At 56.6% G+C, this 2,355-nt stretch overlaps 1 protein-coding gene across 1 annotated transcript in view; it reads right to left on the bottom strand.

Moving 5' to 3' along the window:
* The window catches only part of ETH_00002045 (uncharacterized protein), a gene marked incomplete at both ends in the record, with an annotated part of 10,539 nt that overhangs the window by 2,544 nt on the left and 5,640 nt on the right, over nt 1-2,355 (bottom strand). Inside the window, 3 exons of the mRNA XM_013372752.1 lie at nt 313-418; nt 896-1,593; nt 1,779-1,970. Of these exons, the coding sequence (XP_013228206.1) occupies nt 313-418; nt 896-1,593; nt 1,779-1,970 (996 nt within the window). The remainder of the gene's footprint in view (nt 1-312; nt 419-895; nt 1,594-1,778; nt 1,971-2,355) is intronic.

Genomic DNA, 2,355 nt, shown 5'->3' on the forward strand with positions numbered 1-2,355 from the left:
CTAAACCCTAAACCCTAAACCCTAAACCCTTTCGCCCCCGCCCTGAGCGCTGGTAGCGCCTCGGAGGCGCCCAAAGCGGCCTGTCGACGCAAGACAGGGTTTAGGTTTTAGGGTTTAGGGTTTGGGGTTTGTGGAGCTGCGCAGCTCGTGGGGGCGCGGGGTTTGGGCGGGTCAAGGGTTTAGGGTTTAGGGTTTGGGGTTTGGGCGTTCCTGCATGGCGATGTCCGGGAGGTAGTGAGGGTTTTCGAGTTTGGTGGTGAATATCAAATAAAAGTTAGGGTTTATGTCAATTTCTAAACCCCCCAAAAACACTTTTTCAGCGACTCCTAAACCCCCTTTTTTCTTCAGCGGCAGCGCCAGCAGCGGCGCAAACAGCGCGGGGATTTCCTCCTCTATATCCTCTATCTGCGCGCAAACCCTAAGCCTTAAACCCTAAACCCTAAACCCTAAACCCTAAACCCTGGCAGCTGTGAGCCGTGTGTCCCCAGTAGCTCTCTGGTGCATTTGCTGGGCTTAGGTGGGAGGCTTGCGAGGGTTTAGCGTTTGGCGTTTGCAGGGCCCCTCAGGGTTTAGGGTTTAGGGTTTAGGGTTTGTGGGGCTTGTAGGGCGCATCAGAACCGAGGGTTTGGAGTCTAGGCCTTGAGGGCGTGCGGCGCTGCAGGCGAGAGGGTGTAGGGTTTAGGGTTTAGGGTTTAGGGTTTAGGGTTTACGAGGATGGGCTCTCCGAGCCTGGCGCAAGCAGCCAGGAGGTTTGGGAGTTTGGGGGTTTGGAGTTTTGCTGCTCGTAAACCCTCGTTTTTTCCCTTTTCTTTAAACCACCGTTTGGCCTGCTGCTGCGGGTCCACAGCAAGAGGAACTCGCCCAAATAAAATGCTGCCAATCACAACAACCCCACCAAACGTCGAACAAGAGTCCCCGGGCAGGCCCTGCACGCACGCCGCACTCCTGCTGCTGCTGCTGCTGCTGCTGCTGCTGCTGCTGCTGCTGCTGTTGCTGCTGTGGGTGCTGCTCTTGTTGCTGTTGCTGCTGGTGGTGTTGCTGCTGCTGCGGGTGCTGCTGCTGCTGCTCTTGTTGCTGTTGCTGCTGCTCGTGTTGCTGTTGCTGCTGCTCGTGTTGCTGTTGCTGCTGCTGGTGTTGCTGTTGCTGTTGCTGCTGCTGCTGGTGTTTGTGTTGGGGGTGCTGAGGGTGCTGGTGTGGGCAGGCTGGCGGTGGGGCAACTGCTGCTGCTGCTGCTGCTGCTGCTGCTGTTGTTGCGGTGAGAGGGATGCTAGTGGTGCTGTTGCTGCTGTACAGTTGCTGCTGCTGTTGCTGCTGCTGCTGCTGCTGCTGCTGCTGCCGCTGCTGCTGCTGCTTTACCTGCATGCGCCAATCGTTGATTTCGACGGGATTTGAGAGGATTTGCCGGATGTCGAAGGCGCTGCTGTGCAGCAACTGCTGCTGCTGCAGCTGCTGCTGCCACTGCAGCAGCAGCCGCTCTCTGTAAGACTCCGCCAAAGGCCCCAAATAAATCAAACTTGCTGCAGCAAGGAGACTGTCTCCTTCCACAGAGGCCAGGTGCTGCGCTGCTGCTGCCAAGCTGTCTTTCCAGCGGATCTTCACGCAACAAACCCTAAACCCTAAACCCTAAACCCCAAACTTTGAACCCGCAACCGCAGCAGGGAGGCTCTACGCCGCGTATCGGCCTCACAGCAACGACAGCTGCAGCGGCCCCAAGTGCCCAGGGATAAACTAGGGTTTAGGGTTCAGGGTTTAGGGTTTAGGGTTTAGGGTTTGCGGACGGCTTCTTTGGCGAGTCCCTGGGTGAGGAAGCTGGCGCGTTCGAGGCGGACTTGGCAAAGTTTTGTTTCTTCTTCAAGTTTTTCTTTTTCTTTTATTTGTTCTTTTAATTCTTTTCTCATTTTATTTACTTTTTCTTCCACGAGTTGGCACCGCGACTGCGCCGCCCGCAGAGCCTCGTCCGCCTCCGCCAGCTGTACGTACACCCCAAACCACAAACTAGGGTTTAGGGTTTAGGGTTTGCGGGGTATGGTTTAGAGGCTGCGACGGCAGGCGCGGGCCGATGCGCGGCGCCCTAAATAGGACCTAAGCCGGCGCTTCTAGGGTTTAGGGTTTAGCAGCCGTGGCTTAGAATTTGGAACTCAGGGTTCAGGGTTTAGGGTTTAGGGTTTAGGGTTTAGGGTTTGCGTGGCAGCAGCAACGCAGCGGCCCGCGTCTGCGCGTCCCGCCCAGCGGCGCCACCCGGGGCAAAGGGGCGCGCCTAGCGGCCAAAGCCTAAACCCTAAAGGGTTCAGGGTTTAGGGTTTAGGGTTTAGGGTTTAGGGTTTAGGGTTTGCCTTTTGGTTGAGTTCTTCGACG

This window comes from Eimeria tenella, genomic scaffold (assembly GCF_000499545.2).
Source record: "Eimeria tenella Houghton genomic scaffold, Eth_scaff106, whole genome shotgun sequence".
In the NCBI taxonomy this organism is placed as follows: Eukaryota; Apicomplexa; class Conoidasida; order Eucoccidiorida; family Eimeriidae; genus Eimeria; species Eimeria tenella.